General features: G+C 38.0%; 1 protein-coding gene across 1 annotated transcript; it reads right to left on the reverse strand.

The window, feature by feature from the left end:
- Positions 1 to 2,650: 2,650 nt before the first annotated feature.
- LOC141660358 (uncharacterized) lies at positions 2,651 to 6,585 on the reverse strand. Its single transcript, XM_074467339.1, has 5 exons — positions 6,077 to 6,585; positions 5,744 to 5,920; positions 4,216 to 4,483; positions 3,235 to 4,161; positions 2,651 to 3,115 (listed from the first exon to the last, which is right to left on the reverse strand). The coding sequence occupies exons 1-5, from the start codon at positions 6,583 to 6,585 to the stop codon at positions 2,651 to 2,653; spliced, it is 2,346 nt and encodes a 781-aa protein (XP_074323440.1).
- Positions 6,586 to 21,884: the final 15,299 nt, after the last annotated feature.

Here is a 21,884-nt window from a genome sequence, read left to right on the forward strand (position 1 = left end):
TTCAGACTCAGCCTCTACCTTCTTCCCTAAAAGACCATGACAAGTCTCAGGACGCGCCCCCTACCTCAGACGCGTCTCATGTTTATTTATGAACTTTTTATCTGAATTGCTTCAAGGGTGCAGGACTTTTCAAGCCTTGCAAGTTGTAAACTTATGATTATTTCTGACTTTTATTTTCTGGTACTTGCATAATTTTTTCCCTTTTTAATTATCTCCATGTGTATTTTTTTACTTTCTTAATCTTGTTTTGTCACACATGTGGGCGCGTCCTAAGCTGAGGACGCGTCACCTTTCAAATATTTCTATCATCCCCTTTATCATTACAAGCTAATAAGATGTCCTGTAAGGGTGCATCCTCACTTTGGGACGCGTCTTCCTTATGTATTAATTCATTTCCAGCACTATAGATCGTAGGGTGTGTCCAAGTACTTGGACGCATCTAGGTTATTCCATTTACTTAGGCTATTTTGAATTTCCTAGATGGTATATTTTTCCCTTAGCATAATAACATGTCATATATTTTTGTATTTATACAAGGCACAATACATATGGGCACGTTCAATTATTTTGACGCGTCTACCTTTCATTTTTTAAGATAAGTATTTTTGACATATCAAGATGGACGCGTCCCTAATATGGACGTGTCCTCTTTTTCAATTTCAGAATACTAAAATTAAAGGAACATTAATTAAAGGAGCATCAACCAAGATTAGTTGGGCGCGTCCTTAGACCCAAGAAGCGTCCTAGTTCCATTTTTACTTGAGTTTTCTTTAGTGTTCCCTTTACCAATTGTGCTCCTACAAATATACGTATAGAACTACTTCTCAGGGCGCGTCTTGCGGTTAGGACGCGTCATATGACCAAGGAAATAAACAAGCAAATTGCCTTCGGATTTTTTCAAAGTTTTTTATTAATAATGCGCTCTGGTGTCAAAAGTGCACCAGTCCCACGGCTACTATGCTCTGTGGGGAATTCATTCGAAAAAATGATTCTTCAACCAGTTCTAAGGTAAGTAGTACATGCACTAGCCCCCCTAGGCTATGAGGAATTTTATTGCTTCTAGTCTATAATTTGGGCACAGCCCTATATAATGTAAACATGATAGGTAAGGGGCCAAAGCCGTGCCTTACTGATAATATTTTCGAAGATGCTCCGCGTTCCACGCTCGCGGAACTAGCTTTCCTTCCAAATCTTCAAGGTGATAAGTGCCCTTCCACAAAATTGCTTTAATCTTGTATGGTCCTTCCCAATTAGCTCCAAATACTCCATGCTGGGGATTCTTTGTGTTTGGCATCACCTTTATGAGTACCAAATCTCCCACCTTCAGCAGCTGTCCCTTTACTTTCTTATTGTAATATCTTGCGGCACGTTGTTGATATGCCGCAAGCCTTAACTGGGAGTTTTCCCTTACCTCTTCCAAGAGATCCAAATGAAGCCTCTGGTTAACTTCCGCATCTTCCTCCGTGTAACGATTTCTACGAAGCGACCCAGAGCCAACTTCCACGAGGATCATAGCTTCATATCCGTAAGTCAGCATAAAAGGAGTTTCCCCCGTAGTAGATCTCGGAGTAGTGTTGTAGGACCACATCACTTTTGGGAGTTCTTCAGGACAATTCCTTTTGTGCTCTTCCAGTTTTGTCTTGAGGGTATGCTTTATTATTTTATTCAAGGCCTCTGTTTGTCCATTGCTCTGAGGATGATAGACCGTTGCAAACTCCTTCTTAATTTTCAGATCCTCACACAGCTGCCGCAATTCCTTGCTATCGAACTGCTTCCCATTGTCAGAGACAAGTTTGTAAGGAATACCAAACCTGCACATGATGGAGTTGAAGACAAAGTCTTTAATTTTCTTTGCGGTGATAGTTGCCAACGACATAGCTTCTGCCCATTTAGTAAAGTAATTAACCGTGACCACTGCATATTTGACATCTCCTTTAGCCTTAGGTAGTTCTCCAATAAGATCAATTCCCCATATAGCGAACGACCATGGGCTTACCATAGGTGTCAAGAGCGTCGTTGGAATATATGAGTAATTTGCAAAGTGTTGGCAGCGATCGAATGCTCTAACAAAATTCGCAGCATCTTCTTTCATCGTAGGCCAATAGTACCTTGGCGTAAAACTTTCATTGCCAACGAGTTACCCCCGAGTGATTACCGCAAATTCCTTCATGCACCTCCCTTAAGATGTAATTTCCTTCTTCTTCATCGACACATCTAAGCAACGGTTGATTGAAGCCTCTCTTATACAGAACTTTATCATACACCACATACCTTGCAGCCTAGTAGCGGAGCCATCGAGCCTTGAACTTATCTTGGGAAGTGCTCCCTTTTGAATATTGGCAAGAATGGGCGTCATCCATGTTTCCTTGGGAGCCTCATCTACTTGCATTGCCTCTACCTCTGGGATACTAGGAATTTCCTGTATTTCTAAGGGTATAGATCCCAACAACACAGCCTCCTACTGGGACCCCATTTTTTCCAGGGCATCCGCGTTGTTGTTCTTTTCTTGCGGTACGCATTCCAGCCTAACCTCTTTGAACTTTCCAAATCAGGCGTTGCGTGCACCTCAGGTACAATTCCGTCCACGGTCCTCGAGCTTGAAACCCCCCATTCACCTGGTTTACCACCAACTCTGAATCGCTCTTTGCAATTAGGTTCCACGCTCCCATTTCCAAAGTGATCTTAGGCCATTGATCAATGCTTCATAATCCGCATCATTATCCATTGCATAAAATTTGAAGTGAATTGCACTCATCAGATGATGGCCTTCCGGAGACACGAGCACTATGCCCGCGCGTGCTCCTCCATTGTTAACTGCCCCATCCACATGCAAGATCCACCAGGGATGTGGAAACTCCTCTAAAGATTCCTCAGTATGAAGGGGATGCAGTACTACCAAAGCCTTATCATCAACCGCAGAATCAAATTCCAACAAGAAATTGATTAAGGCTTGTCCATTAATTGCTGTATGGGGCATATATTCTAAGTCAAACTGTCCCAACTCCACAGCCCATTTCAATATTCTCCCCGATGATTCTGGCTTGTGAAGGACTTGTCGCAGAGGATATGCTGTACGAACTTCAATTTTATGGGCCTGAAAGTATGGCGTAGCTTCCTCGACGCAAGGATTAAGGCATAAAACAGCTTCTCCATACTTGTATAGCGAGTTTCAGCATCGTGCAATCGCTTGCTCATATAATATACTGGTGACTATTGCGCGTCTTCTTCCCTTACCAGCACAGCGCTAATTGAATAATTAGAAACTGTAAGGTATAGGATTAGGGATTCTCCATCTAATGGTTTTGACAACATAGAAGGGTTCCCTAGTTGTTCCTTGATCCTCCTAAAAGCTTCCTCACATTCTGGTGTCAATACAAAGTCCTTCCCTGCCACTTTGATCGCCTTAAAGAATTCTTTGCACCCGTCAGATGATTTAGAGACAAATCTGTTCAATGTGGCGATCCTCCCAGTTAGGCTTTGCACCTGCTTCACATTGGTGGGAGATTTCATATCCAGCAGTGCTTTAATCTTTCCAGGGTTAGCTTCAATTTCTCTGTGATTAACGATGAACCCAAGAAACTTGCCTGACTCTACATCGAACACGCACTTCTGCGGATTCAACCTCATGTGAAACCTCCTTAGAATGTTGAACATTTTCATCAAGTGCTTGACATGATCGTTTGCCTCCTTGGATTTTACCAACATATCATCCACATATACCTCCATGGTTCTACCAATCTGATTCTTGAACATCATGTTCACCAATCTTTGGTAGGTCGCACCTGTGTTGATCAATCCCAACGGCATCCCTATGTAGCAGTACAACCCTCTATCAGTGATGAAGGATGTATGCTCCTGATCAGGACTGTATATGGGAATTTGATTGTAACTGGAGTAGGCATCCATAAAGCTTAACAAGGCATGCCCTTCCATCACGTCAACCAACTGATCAATTCGTGGGAGCAGAAAGCTATCCTTCGGGCAAGCCTTATTGAGATCTGTGAAATCTACACATGTCCTCCACTTCCCATTTGGCTTTTTCACAAGCACCGTATTCACGAGCCACTCGGGGTAGAAAGGTTCTTTGATTAACCCCACTTCCAGTAGTCGGTCCACCTCTTTTTTTAATGCTATCGTCCTTTCCCCGTTCACCGAGCGATGCTTTTATCGTATGCTCGTACAATTAGGGAAAATGTTCAACCGATTACACATTACCCCTGGGTCAATTCCCACCATGTCTGAATGACTCCATGCGAAGACATCGAGATTTTTAATCAGAAAATTGGTAAGCCTTCCCCTCATTTCATAACTTAGTTGAGATCCCACCTTCAAAACCTTGCTTGGGTTATCCTTATCGACCGGAACATATATTGTGTCTTCGGCCGGCCCCGTTTTCTCGGCAGGCATGGGGATCCGGGGAACCAGATCAAAATCAAAGTCCCGGGGGTCCTTGACTTCTATTCCTGCATCCAAGGGCGCGTACCTATATGTGGGAGCATCCACCACAGGACAAGGCATGGTTTTGTGCAATGCAGGTGTGGAGGGCGCGTCCTCATTTTGAGGAGCATCAACCTCAATTACATTTTCACTTCCCAAGGGCACGTCCTCATTTTAAGGAGCATCCACCTTGAAGCTACTTTCAAGGCTTTGTAAAATTTCACTTCTTCCTTCCAACTTTTCTCCATTAACTTCCTTTCGTACAACCCCTTCTATATGATTCACCACGATTTCTTCCTGTTGTGGATATGTTGTGAACTTGATGATTTCATTAACAAAACACCTTGGTAGATTTTACTTAGTGAAAAATGTAGCACTCGACGGATAAGGATTATAGTCCCGACGGATAACTCAATATAGTCCCGACGGATGATGATTTATTATCCATCGAGTGAGTAGCTTGTGTAATAATAAGTCTGTAGCACATTTCTGCATACACATTGTTTAGATTCTGTAAGTAGTACTCAAGTCATGTTGACTTTAACTAGATATGTAGAATAGGTTGATTAATTGTACATAGATGATGTCTTGTAATTCTGCATAAATGAAATGAAGTCAAGTTCCAGATTGCTACCCGATGGATAAACAACAATGCCATTTAACAGATGATCAACAAGACAACCCGACGGATAAAGAATTCAAACATCTGTTGATAGTGACAACACAGTCACATGCGTCGAGTGTATGCAAATGGAATGTGAAAGCCTATTCAACTGGGTTTTAGAGAACAAAGAAGCATTGTCATTTCCATGCTATTATGAAGATACTCAAAGATGCTGGAATAGAGTAATGAAGTAGCATAGTATTAGACTTGATAGTTTTTGTTTTATTATCTTGTCTTATTACTTGGTAATCTTGGGGATATATAAACCAAGAAGTAGCAAATAGAACAACTAACTAAGAAACCAAGAGAGAAACATTTGTAAGCTGTATTTTTAGCATTTCTCTACAATCTTAGTTTTTAAAATTTGTAAGCAGCTGTGATGTAATTGCTATACAGAGTTCTCTTGATATATTATATATCTCTGGTGGATACATTCAAATTCACCAGAAATTTTTTAAAGACTTGTATTTTTAATTACTTGTGTTTTGACTCATTTCAAGTTTTTATTCCGCACTCTGCAAATCAATTCATACCGATATATATATATATATTTAAGTTAGAACACTTTTTATTTTTGAAAAAGTTTCAAGAATTCCATTCAACCTCTCTTCTGTAATTCTTGTTGCATTGTTAGGGACTAACACTTCCACACTGCGGATCCTCGAAACATTCTCCAACGTCAAAGCAGGGGCTTCGGTGGCATGAGTTTCTTTATCCTCTGGATCTTTCACAAAATAATGGGCAAGAACCTTTCCACCTGGTTTTGTTTGAATATCCGTTGCGTCTTCAAATGGAAGGCCTTTTCCTTCATACCTTCTCCTGCAAAATTCTTTAACAGCCTTGTGATAGCAGTCGCGTGATTCATACTATAACCCTCTCAGACTACCCACTTTGTTTGGCGTCGGGAACTTTATCATCAAATGATGTATCGAGGTTATCACCCTGAACGCCCGCAACCAAGGTCTGCCCACCAACACGTTATGCGCGGAGTCTTGATCTAGCACCTTGAAGTCTATCATTTGGGTAATGGACATAGCTCCTTCCCCAAGCGTGACTGGAATCCTAACAGAACCCATAACTCTTACTGCCTCTCCAGTAAAACCGTAGATGTGTGCATCTTCAAAGTTCATGTCACTGTCTGGGAAACCCAATTTTTTGTACGTGCTGTAATACAAGATGTTCACAGAGCTCCCATTATCCAAGAAGACTCGATGTACGTTTATTGCCCCAATAAGTATAGTTATCACCAGCGCATCATTATTGGGATGATGTACCCATCTTGACTCTCTCTCCCTGAATATAATATCAGCAGATTCCCCTTTGAATATTTTTGGAGGTCTATCTTCCAACCTATGAATGTTGGTGAGTGGTGGGTGTCGTGCCTCTCTTGCATTCCTTTCTAATGCTTGATTGCTATCACCAACAAATGGATGCCCGAATACTTCCAGCCCTTTGGAACTTAACCTCCGCTGTCTTTTCAACATCCTCTATCTGTGTGGGATGCCTTTTATCTTTTCCTTTGTCATCATTTCCTTTGCATCATTTCACCTTATCAATCCACTCTCCCAGATATCCGGCCTTGATCAATTCCTCAATTTCATCTTTTAGGTGACGACACTCGTGGGTGTCGTGGCGGACAGACTCAAGGTAATCGCAATATTTTTTCTTGTTCCTACTCTGCCACGAAGTCAGACGGTCTGGTTTCATGAAAATCCCTCTGTCCTTATTCACCTCTGTTAGGTCACACAACACTGTAGAAGGGGGTTGAATACAGTGTTTAATACAATAAAATCGATTTCAAACACAAGTAACAGTAAACAGATATATTCAATATAATAAACTCTGTTACAATGGAACTGTTCTCTCTCAGTGATGAACAAATATCACGAGAGCTGCTAGGTTACAATGTATGATCTTCTCGATAATGATAACACATATAGTATAAACCTATGTCTGTCTTTATATAGTACATAGTTACAAGATAACTTCTAATTGATATGGAATATAATTTTGTCCCCTAAAATATATCAATCAGATATCTTATACAAGTCTTCTTATCTTCTAACTCTTTCCATACATATCTTCTTTTGTACTAGTCTCGATCTTTTTTCCTGTAAATCAGCTTCCTTCCTAAATTGTAAGTCCTCCTCTGATAACCTAAGTTCTGATATCCTTAAGTTCTGACTTCCAGTAAGTACTGATTCCAGTATATACTGATATTTCCTGTTTGTTAAGATCTGAAAACTAAACATGAAACATATTAGACATGACATCTCAAGTATATATAACAATCTCCCCCAACTTGTAAATTGTGCAAAAATATCAAGTTAATAGATTTGATGATGTCAAAAACATTTAAGTTCAAATGAAATGAGAGTTTAATAAGACTATTAACTATAACTTACAGTCCTTGTAGCTTTACCAACATCACTGGATCAATCTGAATCCATAATGATTCTTAACAAAATCTTTTACCAGCTTATCTTCAGCTTTTCTCAGAACTTCAACTATCTGTGCTTTGACCTGCATCAGTTCTTCACCTTTACAGTCACCAATTTGATAAATGGCTGTTCTGAGAGCTTGAATTGATGTTCTTTCAAGTCCATAACCAAGTCTGATAACTCTAGGATGTGAAGAGTTTTCATTATAACATAAGCATCTTCCTTTCAGAATAACTTCCACTTTAGCAGAGTTCTTCAGCATAGGAATTTCTCTTCCATCACCTTCAGTAATCATTGGTATATACTGAGAAGCCTTTGTACCAGAGATTTTGAAAAGATCTCTTATAGCCTTCAAAATGTATTCTGACCATCTTCTTGTAACATCAGATTTTACTTCCAGAAGATAGTGAATATGTTGAAGCTCTCTGACAGACTTCTTTAGCACATCAGTATCATCTAGTCTGTAAGTTAGCCCATCATTGAGAAATAAGATCAATTTCTCCTTTAGATTATCCTTATCATGAGCATCTATCACAATTTGAGAAAACAGTACTTTATCAAGGTGCTTTTGTTTGATTTGTTCATATGGTTTGTCTGTCAACATGAAAGGATCTCTTAGAGTAACTTCTACCCCTGTTTGTATCTTCTCTTCATCAGAACCTAATCCAGCTCTATCTCTAGGTTTCTTTGCTCTCAACCCAAATGTTGCGAGTTGATTATTTATAAGATTGGATTTTGGTTCAACTAGAATCGATTTCTTTCTTAGCAACTTCTTCTTATCAGCAATTGTCATCTTTTTCAAATTAACTTGATCAGAATTTGTTGTTTCTTCTATAACTTGTTATTCTTCATTCTGAACAACTTGAGCAGTGTCAGAGGTTGTTTTAGATTCTTCAATTATCTTTCTTCTCTTCAGAATTTGAACAGTTTCATTATCTATCAAATCATCATCATGCATTATAGTTTGATAGACTGGAACAGAAGAACTTATCTTTTTCTCAATCTTTAAAGGTTCACCAACCTTTTCTTTTCCTTTTGACTTAGGATCAATCTCAGTTTGTGATCCAGTCTTGGACTTTGAAGTCTCAGAATTTGACTTTTCCCTGATCATAATGCCTTTTTTCTTAGGCCTTGGAGGTTTCTTTGTATCAGAATCTTTAGACTTAAGATTTGTCTTCTCAGCTGCAAATCTAGCTTCTTCCTCCTTGAGAGTTTCCAAATCTATTCCTGAATTTTATTTCAGAAATAATCTTTTAGCTATCTCCTCATCAAGTGTCTGGATTTTAGGATCTTTATAATAAACAGTAGTCTGCTTCCCCTTTACCTTCAGAGTTTGTAAAAAATTCTGAGAGTCTTTAGATCCTGACTGAATCAGAATATCAGAACTTGACATCAGACTTTGTTTATCAGAACTTGACTTGTTCTGTGTAGAAGATTTGCTAACAACGGAAACTGTTTTATGTGAAGATTTTCCTTGAACTTTTCCTTGACCTATGCTCTTATCAGAGTTTCCCTGGTCATCACCTTTATCATCCTTCTTCTTCAGTATTTGAGTAGGTGAGCATTTGGACTTAACTACCTTCTCCCCCTTTTTGGTATCATCAGGAAGTAAGAAAGAGAGAAGAAGTTCAACTGAACATTGGATTTCATCCATTTGAGCTTTTGATAAGTGGATTTTATATCCACTTGGAACGCTTTATTACAAGCTTAAATTGGTGTTTTGGACTCAAGTTGTTGGTATTTTGATGTGTTTTTGTGTTATTGCATTTCAGGTATTAGTTAAATGAAGAAAGAAGTTTTTAAAGGAAATATGATGAAAAGTGATCAGATTTGGAAGCCAAGGCCATTGTCAAGTTGTAGATAATCTCGTTAGCTTCGCGTGGGCAGTTGAATCGCCTAATTCTGACAAGTAGAACTCAAGTTATGGTCAAAAAAAGATTCATCAGAATTTTTCCAGACAGGCTTCAGACGCCCGCCTGGGATGTGGGGCGGCCGCTTGGGAGCTGAGGCGCCCGCCTAGAGAGCTGAGGCGGCCGCCTGAGGCGCGGCTGGTCGCTGATTTCGCTGAAAAAGCCTTTTTTTAGTGGAATTTGACGATTTTAAGGGTCCAGGTTCAATATGGGCTTATATATACTTAAAAAAAAGGGTTTTCATCATCCGGGAAGATTGGGATACCAAGGAGAAGACCTAGAAGCACAAAACAACTCCGAAAAAGAAGATCTTGTTTTTTACTTGTGATTATTTGAATTAGTTGTCACTTTGGATGCTCGTTTTCGTTCTTGTTGAACCTAGATCTCGTTTATTCGTACTCTAATTATTATTCAGTTTATTAAGACCTTATTTTATACCATGCTTTCATTGGAACCCATGGTGATGATGAGTTCGATTATGAACTAATTGTTATCATGGGGTTCTAACGGATTTACTTATGGATTTCTATAGTTAATTTGTTCCGATATCTTAGTGTGTGGTGATTGATTGATATCCTGGTATTGGTTGTGCTTATTCGTCTTATGTGCGTAGCTAACATATAAGATAGTTTGTTAATCTCTTTTGAAGCGACATTGAATATAGAGGTTTAGAACTTGCCACGCTAGCATATGTTCATGTATTGTATGCATGATTAGTGGGTAAATCTAATCGTTTTACTTGCCCTATGTAATCATTATGGATAACTTGTGCTTAAACCGTTATGTTGTCAAATTCTATAAGCATATAGGGTCTCAATATAATTGGTGCCTATTCAGCTTCTATCTCTTTTGTGGATGTCTGGTAGAATGGTACTCGTGCAACGAAAGTTGGCATTTATCAGTTTCGTGTTATCTGATTAGTGTCATCACCATCACATGTTAAGGTTAAGAACGAAAAGGCTATTAAATGAAGTAAAAATGAAGTTAGAATCCCATGTTTGTCATATATAGTGATTCAACCTCAATTCTCTTATTTAATATTATTTAGTTTAATCTCTTAGTTTAATCAAAACCCAATTTGTTATTTGTCTTAGCATTGAGCGATAACCATACATTGTTACATAGTTGCATAAATTGAACTTAACCTAATCCAGGCTCTGTGGGAAAGAATCTGATTTATATCTTATACTACTTGTGAACGCGTATACTTGCGTGAATATTAGCGTGTGTTTTCGCCCTAACAGCTTTCTGAAAAGCTTGGTTAGCCAGGACCTCATCAATTTGGGCATGATGCTTCTCTTGAATCTTCTCAATGGCTTCAATTTTCTCAAGAGTAGGTCTGATATATCTGTTCTTATCAAGATTGATCTGTAGATCTATCTTATCAGCTTTTTCCTTTAGTGTATCAACCTTTTCATGAGTAGAAGAATGTAGACCTTGAAGATGTTTGGTAGACAGAGCTGTGATCTTGAGTTGTATCTTGAAATCAGCATTTGTGAATAACTCATCAGCTTTAGCAATATGCTATGTCAGAATTTTAGAGCTTGGAATGAAATCAGTGTCATTCCACTTCTTGGTCCACTCCACACCTCTGTGAGTATCCTCCCATGGAATAGGTGCATCCTGTTCAACAAATTTCTTTACCAATGCTTCCTTGCCCAGAATGGGAACTGGAGTCTCAACAGAAACACTGTCTTCAGAACTTGAGGAAGACTCATTATGTTATGACAGCACAAGAGTGTGTGATGCTACTGGAGATTCAGGAATAACATCATCTAAATTCTGAGCATCAGAATTTATCTCCAGAGCTGACGTGGTTGGTGTAGATGGTATCTCAACATTTAAAATTGGAGAATGAGTTGGAGATTGTTGAGCTGCTGTAGATGGAGCTTCCAGATAAAGAATAATTGGTATATTCAGATTATGAATATCTATTTCAGAAGTTGTAGCTTGTTCTTTAACATCATCTGTAGCTTTAATAGGAGAGACATGAGGTGTTGACACAGTATCCTGAGCTTGAGTAGGGAATGGCAGAGCTTCAATTACCACAGGTTCCGATGAGATCAGAGATTCCTGATCCCCTTCCTCAGCTTTAGTTGAATCCTCAGATATAGGCTTGGCTTTGTACCTTTCTGCCCTCATTTTCTTTAGTCTTCTTTTCAATAAAGGAGTTGCTTTACCAGCTTCAAAACTTACAGATTTCCTCTTCAAAGTATCAGAACTTTGAGCTGCAGTTTCTTTCGGAGAATTAACATTCTCAACTCCAACTGTCACAGGTTCTGATGCATGAACCTGTGCTTCAAATGTATCCTCTTCATCACTATCAGATTCATCTCTGAGAATCATCTTCCTTCTCTTTTGTAGAGATTGAGGAACAGACTTTGTCCTCTTTGGCCTGGAAGATGAAGATCTGATGGTATGTGCTGATGATTCAGGTTGAGATGATTGAGTTGATGGTTTGAAAGATGTCCTGATGGTAGATTTTGGTTGTGGTTGAGAAGTTTGAGGTGTTTGGGTAGTGGTGGTAGGTGCTGATGGTTGAGGTTCAGATGGTTGGACATCAGGATATAGTACAGTGTATGTAACTGAATCATAGGTTATTAAGGCTTATTTGATAGATGAAGGAATTTGGAGGGGTCTTAACACAACCTTTTTTATTATCAGTAGATAATAAGTCATTGAAAGCTCTTTTAGCTAGTCTAAATGGTGAAATTGATTCACTAGCTAATTGGGGCTTATCAGAACAACAAACACTATAGATAAGCTGACAGAATCTAGCAAAATAGACAGTATTCCTATCTTCTGTCATCCTATCCCCAATAAAGCCTAAAACATCACTTGCATAATCAAAATCAGTTTGATTAATAAGAGCATACCCGATTTGTTGACTGAGTATGGGGATTGCATCGAAATTAGAACATTTGTTGGCGAAGGCCTTTGTAATGCAGTCAAAGAAGAAACTCCATTCCCTCCTTATGTAAGGTCTCTTCAATTGACCCAGCTTTGCCAATGTTTTTTCATAACCCAGACTGGTCATCATAATTTGAAGAACTAGCTTCTCAACAGTTGTATAAGCGCAGTTCTCTAGCAACTGCAATGCTTGGCGAACTGTAGCCAAAGTCATGACATGCTCATCCTCCCCTGTTGTAAAGATAATACTTGGGGACCCTTGAGCACCACCATCATCATAGATTCGACTTGTCCAAAACTCCAGCACTTGGGTTCCAGAGATTACTTCAGGTTGGGTCTAAGCATACCCAATATCAGAATTAGCAAGGAAATCCTGAATAAAGTGAAGTTCCGATGGAGCTTCAGCCTTGCTAATAATAGACGAGTAGTTGTTAGGAACAAACTTAACTCCATTGAAAATCAAGTCTTTTGGTGCCATCTCTGTAAGAAATTAAGTGAGAAAATATATTGCTCGAAAGGTGTTTGTAAAAATGCCTGTAAGAAAAACTGCTTCAGAGAATATTAGTGGGTGAGAGAAAATAAGAGAGATGAGAGAATAAGAAAAGTAGGTAAAAGATTAGAAAATCTTTTAACTCTCTTATATATACAGCCCATGTGATAACGGTTAATATTTGAAGCATGGCAGACAAATGACACCTGGCAACGTGTGAACAGTCAGTAAAAAGTTAAAGCAGGAGTTAATGGGCACGGGAAATAAGCAATAATTACCGTGCACATGCAGTGTTTCAGGACTTACACATTCACCACTAACCCTTAATGATTATGACTGTTTTTATCTCACCTAAATATATTCAGATTAAATATGACTGTTTCAGTTTTCACCACAAATAAGTCAAGTAAAGAATAATGCCACATAAGCATCAAGGATTCCATCAGGATTTAATAGCAGAACTTTAACTTATATCAGATTTTAACAGTCATCAGAATATGGCTTCTGGACTCAAAAAGTGAATATCTTTTTCCGTGATTCTTCAGAGTTTAATCATCAGAACTTTCATCAGAACTTGTCCTCAGAATTTATGCAAATGACACTTAACTATTTATCAAAAACAACTTATTCACCACAGTAATTTTCATCATTCATATGGAGTGAAAGTGTGTGCATTCAGCAGAATATCAGATAAAGAGTAAAGTCTGATAAACTTCAGTACATCTTAGAAATAAGGCATAACTAAGAAAAGTGCTTAAAATTTGTCATCAATCACAAAGTCTACTCAAGAACAAATTTATGATAGAGTCCACCTAAACTGTTTGTGCTCATTTTATGCATCTTTTGAAATTCCTTTTTACAGTGGCTTCTCAGTATAACTGAGTCACAACTGCTTATCAGAATTTATGTTGTTATCAGAGTATTTCTCCAGTAATCAGAGATTGTGAAAAGTCACCAAGAAAAATTTATTTTATTTTCTAATGCATATTACTTAATACCAGCAATGCACTTGGGTCTTCCCTTCCACATATTTACTCTAGATCTCAAAAGAGTACCTGAATTTTATTATTCTTTTCTTTTATTTTCTTTAGATAAGTGAGGCTTATCAGCATTTATGTTCATCCTTAAGATTTACTGACATTAGAATTTGACATATAAGAAGCAAGAATCTAGTTTGTGACTTAGTAATAAGATACACAAAGTAAACTTGACTAAGCTCAAAATCAGAATTTGCTTGTGTTAATGAGTTTCCACATAAACAACTAATTCAAACATGGGATTTCTAGTATGTTAAAGACTACTAGGTCAGCATCTAGCACAGTTATCCTCATTGGATTGAATAATCACAGAACATTCAAAACACTATCAGAGTTTAAAGATCCACATCAGATAATAATCAGCATTTAAAGAATTTCAATTAAAGCACATATTATATGAAAATAAAACAATCTGTAAACACTGATCATAAATTCTGATGCATGAGTACAAAAACTAAGGAGATTTAGAGAAAGAACCTGAAACCATTCCAAGTTCATTTACCAGTCTTGTAAAAGTAGCTTCACATAGTGGTTTTGTGAAGATATCTGCTAGTTGTTGATCTGTTGGAATAAAATGCAATTCCACTGTACCTTCCATCACATGTTCCCTTATGAAATGGTACCTAATGCTGATGTGCTTTGTCATTGAGTGTTGAACTGGATTACCTGTCATAGCAATAGCACTTTGATTATCACAGTAAATAGGTATTTTAGAAAATTCTAACCCATAATCCAGTAACTGATTCTTCATCCAAAGAATCTATGCACAACAGCTTCCTGCAGCAATATATTTTGCTTCTACAGTTGATGTAGAAATTGACTTCTGTTTCTTGCTAAACCAAGAAACCAATCCGCCTCCAAGAAATTGGCAGCTTCCACTATTGCTTTTCCTGTCTATTTTGCATCCTACAAAATCTGCATCTGAGTAACCTATTAGCTTAAAATCTGATTCTCTGGGATTCCACAATCCCAGATCAGCTGTACCCTTAAGGTACCTGAAAATTCTTTTCACAGCTATTAAGTGAGGTTCTCATGGATCAACCTGAAATGTTGCACAAAGACAGGTAGCATACATGATATCAGGTCTACTTACAGTTAAATAGAGTAAAGAGTCAATCATACCTCTGTAGTTATTAATATCTACTGATGAACCAATATCTTTATCTAACTTAGTTGCAGTGGCCATGGGAGTGGATGTAGTTGAACAATCTTGCATTCCAAATTTCTTTAGTAAATTTCTGGTGTATTTGGATTGACAGATAAAAGTACCTTCTTCATTTTGCTTGACTTGAAGTCCTAGAAAATAACTGAGTTCTCCCATCATACTCATTTGATATCTTGACTGCATTAGCTTTGCAAACCTCTCACAGAGTTTGGCATTTGTAGAACCAAATATGATATCAATAACATGTATCTGTACCAAAAGTAAGTCCTTTCCATGGTTGAGGTAGAACAGTGTTTTATCAATTGTACCTCTGTGAAATCCACTTTCCAGAAGGAATTGAGCTAAAGTTTCATACCATGCTCTAGGAGCTTGCTTAAGGCCATAAAGTGCTTTGTCAAGCCTGTAGACATGATTTGGAAATTTTGAATCTACAAATCCTGGAGGTTGTTCAACATACACCTCTTCTTCCAATTCTCCATTGAGAAAAGCACTTTTCACATCCATTTGAAAGACTTTAAACTTTTTTTGAGCAGTATAAGCCAAAAAGATTCTTATGGCTTCTAATCTAGCAACTGGTGCAAATGTTTCATCATAATCAATACCCTCCTGTTGAGAGTAATCCTTAGCAACCAGCCTTGCTTTGTTTCTTTTAATTATGCCATCATAGTCAGTTTTGTTTCTGAACACCCATTTGTGCCAACAACTGATCTGTTCTTTGGTATTGGCACTAGGGTCCAGACTTTATTTCTTTCAAATTCATTTAACTCTTCCTGCATTGCTTGCACCCAATCATCATCTTAAAGAGCTTCTTCTTCGGACACCTGCTTCAGGATCTCCAATAATTAAGTCAGGTGTATGTGATTTGGTCCACTTCCTTGCAGATTGAAGTTGACTTCTAGAACTGGATCCTCCCCCATGATCCATGCTGTCTCCATCAGCATTTTCTGATGCTCCCCCTGTAATTATGCTCTCTGAGACTTCAGAATTTGACTTGGATCCTTCAGGGTTTAAAGTATCAAAGTTTCCAGAATTATCAGAATTTGGCTCATCAGAACTAGATGAATCAGAACTTGAAGAGCTAGTGACAGGTTCTGATGCTTCTTGAGAGTCTTGAGATGTGGTGGGATTTCCAGCTTGCTCCCCCTGGACAGGTGCATTTTTCTTTGGAGTTGTTACCACATATTCAATGACATCAGTACTTATAGGATCAGAGTTTAAGTCATCAGAATTTACAGAATCAGAATTTAAGTCTTCATTTTCAAATCTCAGCTGATCCTGATCATTGAAATCTTCAAGTCCAGTAATCTTCTTATCATCAAAAGATACATTGATAGATTCCATGAAAACCCTTGTTCTTAAATTGTAGACTCCGAAGGCTCTTGTTGAAAGTGGATATCCAACAAAAATTCCTTCATAAGCTTTTAGATCAAATTTTGACAGCTGTTCAGGATGAGTCTTAAGAACAAAACACTTGCAACCAAATATATGAAAGTATTTCAGATTTGGCTTCTTTTTCTTCACCATCTCATATGGTGTTCTTCCATGCTTTTTTATGAGTGTTGCATTCTGTGTAAAACAAACAGTCTGCACAGCTTCAACCTAAAAGTAGGTTGGCAGCTTTGCTTCATCAAGCATAGTTCGTGCAGCTTCAATGAGAGTCCTGTTCTTTCTTTCTACAACTCCATTTTGCTGGGGAGTTCCAGGTGCAGAAAATTCCTGTTTGATTCCATGCTCTTTGCAGAACTTTTCCATGATTGAATTCTTGAACTCAGTGCCGTTATCACTTCTTATAATTTTAACAGAATCTTTGACCAACTTATCCAGCTGTCTAACATGATCAGCTAGAGTAGATGCAGTTTCATTCTTCTTGTGCAAGAAGTACACCCAAATGTACCTTGTGAACTCATCCACTATAATCATAACATATTTCTTCTTTACAATAGACATGACATTGACTTGACCAAATATATCAACAGGCAGTAGGTGATAAGGCTCAAGAATTGATGACTCACTTTTTCTCTTGAAAGAAGATTTTCTTTGTTTTGCCTTTTGACATGAATCACAAAGGCCATCAGGAGCAAATACTGATTTTTGTAGTCCTCTCACAAGATCTTTCTTTACAATCTCATTTATGTTGTTAAAGTTTAAATGAGAGAGTCTTTATGCCAATTCCAGCTTTCTTCAATTGATGCTCTACTTAACAGACAGATTGAAGAACCATCAGAACTTGTAGAAAGTATGGCTTCATAAATGTTAGCATGCCTGTAACTTTCAGAACCACTTTGCCTGTAGAATTGCTTACAACTTCACAGTGTTCTTCAAAGAAATCCACATAATAACCTCTATCACAGATTTGACTCACACTCAGCAGATTGTGTTTAAGTCCTGAGACAAGAGCTACTGTTTCAATGATGACATTCCCAAGATTAATATTGCCATATTCTAGAGTTTTTCCCATGTTGCCATCTCCATAAGAAACTCCTGGGCCAGCTTTCTTCACAAAGTCTGAGAGCATGGCTTTATTTCCAGTCATATGTCCTGAACAACCACTATCTAGTACTAGGATGTTTTTCCTGTTGCCCTGCAATCACAAAGACCACTAATGGTTAGTTTTAAGGACCCAGACTTGCTTGGATCCTTTGGCCTTTTTAAGTTTGTTAGCATTTTTAGCGGATTTAATATCAGAGTTTATGCTAACATGCTGTTTATCAGAACTTATATCAGACTTTGCATCATACTTTACACTAGAAGGAATTAAAGCAACTTTCTTCAAAAAAGGTTTTATTTGATAATAATCATAGTACAAACTATAATATTCCTTACAAGTATAAATGGAATGCCATAAACTACCACAATGAAAACAAGGATTTTGTGGCTTAAATCTAACAGACTGACTCTTAACTCCTCACTTAAGAGGTAAAAAGTTTATATTCTTATTCTTCCTGCAAAAAGAAGCAAGATGGTTAGAGTTTCCACAATTACAACATATCTTTTTAGGAGCATTAAGAACAGGCATATAATTATTACTTTTATTCACACATTCCTTTCCATTCCTATTTTTCCTAGCTGCCTTTACCTTGTTGACATTCCTTATTTTTTTAGCTTATGCTTAAGCTGCTTCTTTGTCATTAAGCCTATGTTAACTTCAGCTGGTTTATCCTGTTCTAATTTGTCAGAATTTGAATTTTCCTTAACTTCTGCTACAGACTCTTTCATCTTTTCAGAATCAGACTTTACAGTTTTAGCTACAAACTTAACAGGATTTACCTTTGGCTTAACAGTCTGTTTAACAATAATAGGCTCAATTTGTTCAGTTCCTTTTTCACTTTTATCATCTCCATAACCTAAGCCCTCTTTCCAGTTTCCACTACTTAATAAATTCTGAGTTGTTCTTCCAGAGTTAGTCCAAGTCCTGATAATCTCTCTTTCTTTTTCTAACTCAGTTTTTAGAGATTTATTCAATTTTAGCAATTCATCTCTAATATAAAAATCATCATCTCTTTCTTTCTGAGTTTGATGGAACATAACTAACTCTTTTTCTAAATAATCATTCCTTTTCTTATAAGAAAGATTTTCAGAAGTTAATCTCTCACATGTTAAAGTTTAATCTCTTTAACTAATAAACATGGTTTTAAGATATAATCTCAACTCAGTAATATCATAAGTATGAAAAGCATAAGTTGTTTGAGGCACCTTCAATTCAGCAGTTTTAGGGCTGCCATCAGCATTTGCCATTAAAGCATAATTCACCTCATCTTCAGAATCTGAAGAGTCTGTCCATCTTTTCTTCTTTGTGACAAGTGCCTTGCCTTTGTCACTCTTTCCTTTCTTGCAGTCAGGAGATATGTGGCCTCTTTCACCATAATTATAGCATTTGACATTTAAGTTGTCTCCTCTGTCAGATTTTGCACTTTTGCCTTCATACTTTCTAAACCCTTTCTTATCAGAACTTCCACTTTTTTTGGAAAACTTCTTTCCCCTTCTGAATTTTCTGTAGGCTATCTTTGTGATACCCTTCACCATAAGAGCACACAATTTCATCATCTCTTCATCAACATCTATTTCAGGTAAACTTTCAGTTTCTGAATTATCATCATCAGAACGTGATGATTCTGAATCAGACTTTATGATGAGAGCCTTTCCTTTGCGTTTCTTTGAGACAACCACTTTGGGGGATTCCTCCTCAGCCTTAAGAGCAACTTTCCTTGACTTTCTCCCATGCCTCTTGCTCCTTTGGCCATCTCAAGTTCATAAGTCTTGGGCATACCATAAATTTTATCAAGAATAGTTTCATCAAGAGCATAGTTGTCTCTTATAGTAGTAGACTTCAAATCCCAACTTTCAGGAAGAGCTAAAAGGAATTTTAGATTTGAATCTTCAAGATCATATTCCTTTTCCACCAGTGACAGATAATTCAAGATTTTGACAAACCTGTCATATAAGTCAGTTAATGACTCATCAGCTTTTGAGTCAAAGTGCTCATACTCTTGAGTGAGTATAGTCCTCCTGTTCTTCTTGACTGCATCAATTCCCTGGTATCTTGTCTCCAAAGCATCCCATATCTCCTTTGCAGTCTTGTAATGAATTACCTTATTTGACAAGACATTATCAATGGCACTATACAGCAAATGCCTTACCTTTGCATCCTTGGTAATGGATGAGATATCTTCAGCTGTATACTCACTTTTCTCCGTTGGTATGGTCTTTGCTGGCTGATCTGCAACTACAACAGAGAGCTTGGTTGGCTTATGTGATCCTTCATTAATTCTGTCAAGGTATTCTGGATCTGTAGCTTCCAGAAATATAGACATCTTCATTTTCCATATGGGATACTCAGAAGGTCTCAATATGGGAACTCTATATGGAAAGGCGCGACTGATGAGACACTGAAAATATATCGACCGTGGATTTGAGTGTTTTTAGTTTCTTCAGTTTTGGTGGGCTTGGTTGGATTTTCCAGCTTCTTCAAACATGATTGTTTGGATCTTTACTGTATGTGTGTTAACAGATTAGCTCTGATACCAATTGTTAGGTCACACAACACTGTAGAAGGGGGTTGAATACAGTGTTTAATACAATCAAATCAATTTCGAACACAAGTAACAGTAAACATATATATTCAATATAATTAACTCTGTTATAATGGAACTGTTCTCTCTCAGTGATGAACAAATATCACGAGAGCTGCTAGGTTACAATGTATGATCTTCTCGAAAATGATAACACATATAGTGTAAACCTATGTCTGTGTTTATATAGTACACAGTTACAAGATAACTTCTAATTTATATGGAATATAATTCTGTCTCCTAAAATATATCACTCAGATATCTTATACAAGTCTTCTTATCTTCTAACTCTTTTCATGCATATCTTCTTTTGTATTAGTCTCGATCTTCTTTCCTGTAAATCAGCTTCCTTCCTTAACTATAAGTCCTCCCGTACTTACGTTCTGATATCTATCTTCTGATAACCTAAGTTCTGATATCCTTAAGTTCTGACTTCTAGTAAATAAAGATTCCAATAAGTACTGATATTTCCTGTTTGTTAAGATCTGAAAAATAAACATGAAACATATTAGACATGTCTCAAATATATCTAACAACCTCAAAGATATGATCAATGGATGCCACCAGCGGAGTGTAATTGCTTACCCTCTTTTCATAGTTTGATGGCAGACTCCACTCTCTCCGCACATTCACGACATTCACCCTATTAGGGCTTCGGGCATTTCGCCGATAATCTGGACTCACAGACCTGTCTCTCCTCTTAGCTCACCCCTTGGAGTTGTGGGTATTATCATTTTTCTTTATTTTGGCAAGCGATTTCTCAATCGCTTTGAAGGATTCCTCCTGCGCAAGTACATCAGCTAATGACACAAGGTCCTTTCCTTGCAGGTGTTTCCAGAAATCTGTTCCCACACGCAGACTAGCTATAAGAAGTATTTTCAGTGTCTCATCAGTCGCGCCTCTCATCAAGGTAGACTCTGCATTGAAACTTTTGAAGTATGAGGTCAAGCTTTCCCCTTCCTTCTGTTCCCCTTGGTTACCCCCCAGGTGTACCGGTGGATCTCGCCGCCCCTCGCCTTGAGGCTGTGGCTGTGGTATGTTGGCATCTTGATTTTGAACATTCCCTCGCGCACGAGGTTCCTCTGGACCGTGTCTCGGTATCTCATTATTATTTTACAACCTTTCTTTAATTCACATGCCATCCCGGTCATGAGGACGCACCCTGGATCCATTACCCGTAGCACTGTGGGAAGCTACAGGAACAATTACAGGGGCTTCTTTAGTGAAGGGCGCGCCATCTCTTCTTCCATTGTACAGCGCCCTCCTATGCTGGTATCCTATCCTTCCTCGTCCATTCCTTTAATAGCCTCGGCCATAATTTCTAACTCTTCCTCGCGGAGGGGCACACTCATGCTCGCGGTGCCGCACCCTATCATCCCTTGGGTATGTAGGGGCACACGCATTGTATCACGGGGCCTCGCTTCTCCAGCATTTCCTTCTTTCTCCCATTCCACCAACAGCATTCTCAAATCGCCGTCTCCCAACCTTATGCCAAGCCTTCTCTTCAAGGTTGAAAAATCTCTTCTTTCCTCATCTGGGTTCTGAATATCTTCCGCACAATGACACTCGTCCATCGTACGCCCAGACCTATGTTATAATACCCCATATTTTATTTGGTACATTGTTGGTGCAATAACTTAGTAAATATTTATTAATTGATTTTAGAATTCAAAATTATGGATAATGTTTTATGTAGATAATAGGCTGTTAAAAATTTGAATTTTGTAAGCTATCTTTTAGTTGTATAAAATTTGAATATGA

This window comes from Apium graveolens, chromosome 5, assembly GCF_009905375.1.
Source record: "Apium graveolens cultivar Ventura chromosome 5, ASM990537v1, whole genome shotgun sequence".
Lineage (NCBI taxonomy): Eukaryota > Viridiplantae > Streptophyta > Magnoliopsida > Apiales > Apiaceae > Apium > Apium graveolens.

What these genes read in the sequence shown, in the direction of transcription:
- LOC141660358 (XM_074467339.1), bottom strand. Translation starts at nt 6,585, where the DNA reads ATGTTGAAAAGACAGCGGAGGTTAAGTTCCAAAGGGCTGGAAGTATTC. An exon ending in CAAGACTCCGCGCATAACGT is followed by an intron (nt 5,921 to 6,076) that starts GTTGGTGGGCAG and finishes AGAATTTTGCAG; the next exon opens with GAGAAGGTATGAAGGAAAAG. An exon ending in TGGTGGGAATTGACCCAGGG is followed by an intron (nt 4,162 to 4,215) that starts GTAATGTGTAAT and finishes ATACGATAAAAG; the next exon opens with CATCGCTCGGTGAACGGGGA.